Below are 2,058 nucleotides of genomic sequence, written 5' to 3'. Positions count from 1 at the left end.
GCGGGCGGCCTTGGGGGTGGCGGCGAGGCGGAAGCGAAGGGCGGATAAGAAGCCCCGACTCAGCCGCGCGCCCGCCCCCTGAAGTGACCCCACGTGGACCTCAACGTCACCGCCGTGCTTACGCCAAACGCTAACTCTGTCTTCTGTCTCCAGCTGGACGAGACCGAGATGTACTCCGCGCGGGAGCTGCTCCGCGACGTGTCGCACTGCGGCGCGCGGCGCGTCGTGGTGGTCGCGGACCAGAGCTACGCGCGGGACCTGGTCCGGCACGCCGCCCAGCTGCACGAGTCCTCGCGGGGGCTCCGCAACGTGGTGGTGCTGGCGGCCCCCGGAGCAGCCCCCGGGGCCCCCGCGGCTTCGGCGCCGAGCTGGACGAGCCACTGGACGGAGCCCCGCCACCGGCACGCCTGCCTCGCCGACCTGGCGCCGGACAAGGTACGTACTTACCGGCCGGCGGCCGCTGGCCCGACCCGAGGCGCCTTGCTACGCCTTGCGCGCGCCGACAGAGGCGCCGCCCCGCACCGCCCGCCGCTTTGATCTCCAGCCTGTAGCAATCTCGTTGATTTCAGGAGGCGGATGCGGACGCCGTGTTCCTGGGCGCGCCCTCGCTGCTCAACACCACGCTGACGGGCATGCCGTGCGGGCTGGCCAGGGACCTGCAGACCCTGGGCCAGGCAGGGCTCTCGCGAGAGCAGCAGCGCCTGCACCGACGGTACAGCGGCTGCCAGAACCTGTCCACGAGGGAGTGGATGGCCGCGCAGGACGAGGACGACCGCCAGGACGGGCAGGACGACGAAGACCAGGACGGCGACGACGACGGCAAGGCCAACAGAAGTCGCTCCGAGAACAAGGCGTAGTCGTCGCTCACGGTGATGCAACGCGTGATGCACGTGGAGTGCTGACCTGTCTGTCTGAGGAAAAGAGACAGAGAGGATTAAGCCTCCGTAGAGACACCAATAAATCGGTCTTTGGGAGCTCCAACGTGGGGTCTACCTGGCGGGCGAGGTGGAGCACAGGGGTTTCCTTTAAAGTAGATTAAACCACGCCAAAATTATAACAATTAAAATAATAATTGGGAAATTATAATGACGAGTTCTGTGGTAGTGTTAATGTTATGGGGCACTCGTCCCAGACCTTGCCAAAATTAAGCGTAGCGGCGTCAAACTTTTTTTAAAAAAAATATTGTTTAAACCCGTTGTTAAATTTATTATTTAGAAAAATTTTATGTAGAACTGTTTTGCTTCTTGCGGAAACTTTGACGGGAGAAGCTTTGTCCATGAACTCGTGTAGACGATGGATTGGATACGTCAGAGACTGTGAAATAACTTTGTACAAAATATAGATTTTTATCGTCCTCGGAGAAAGCCGGGACAACGATTGATAGTGATAAAATGTCTAATCATTGTAAATATAAGGGCATCTTCGCTCTTTCATAACATCGTGTACATAAAGCATTATCTCAAAGATCATCATCAGATTATATTGAAAAGTTGTGTACAGTGAATAAAGATAATTGTGATTTTAGCACTGCGGCTTGCCCTCATGTCCTTCCCCCTCTCATTCACGGGCCCCCCATCATCTCTCGGACCTCCATTATGAAACCGAAACCGACGAGACGCGGGAAACGTGGTGTGATACATTACCGCTGCCACGCACGCCACTGCAGCGTCAACGTGGACCTGGCCTTGTCATTAGCGGGCACGGGTGCCGGCGCCAGCGCAGCGCCAGCGGCCGAGAGTTCGGAACGCAATACCACACAACGGCCTGCTTGTGCACAAGCGGCCTGCGCGGCCTGTGCAGTGCGCGCTGTGCCCTCCCCGCGCCCCCCGCGCCTCCCGCCTCCCTCACCGGCGACAAGCTCGCTCAACGGGATGGCAGAGAAACTAAACCGCATACCACTTTGGCCGCGCCGACAACAAGGGCGCCACTAGGCGCCGCCGCGACCCGGCCGCGAACCCCGCTGGCTGGGAGTCTCCAGTGCACGACTACCAATGACTACCGGCGGTGCAGACCCGCGCAATGGGGGTGCGGGAGCACCGGGGGGTAGGAGCTTTGGGG

General features: G+C 59.8%; 1 protein-coding gene across 1 annotated transcript; it reads left to right on the top strand.

Moving 5' to 3' along the window:
- The first annotated feature begins 114 nt into the window (after positions 1 to 114).
- LOC113217132 (uncharacterized) lies at positions 115 to 1,524 on the top strand. Its single transcript, XM_026436967.2, has 2 exons — positions 115 to 435; positions 570 to 1,524. The coding sequence occupies exons 1-2, from the start codon at positions 169 to 171 to the stop codon at positions 855 to 857; spliced, it is 555 nt and encodes a 184-aa protein (XP_026292752.1). The 5' UTR covers positions 115 to 168; the 3' UTR covers positions 858 to 1,524.
- The last annotated feature ends 534 nt before the right edge of the window (positions 1,525 to 2,058 follow it).

Source organism: Frankliniella occidentalis, unplaced genomic scaffold (assembly GCF_000697945.3).
Source record: "Frankliniella occidentalis isolate FOCC.00 unplaced genomic scaffold, Focc_3.1 Scaffold144, whole genome shotgun sequence".
Classification (NCBI taxonomy): domain Eukaryota; kingdom Metazoa; phylum Arthropoda; class Insecta; order Thysanoptera; family Thripidae; genus Frankliniella; species Frankliniella occidentalis.
The sequence above is the reverse complement of the archived record's forward strand: the minus strand, read 5'-3'. Positions and strand labels throughout refer to the sequence as shown.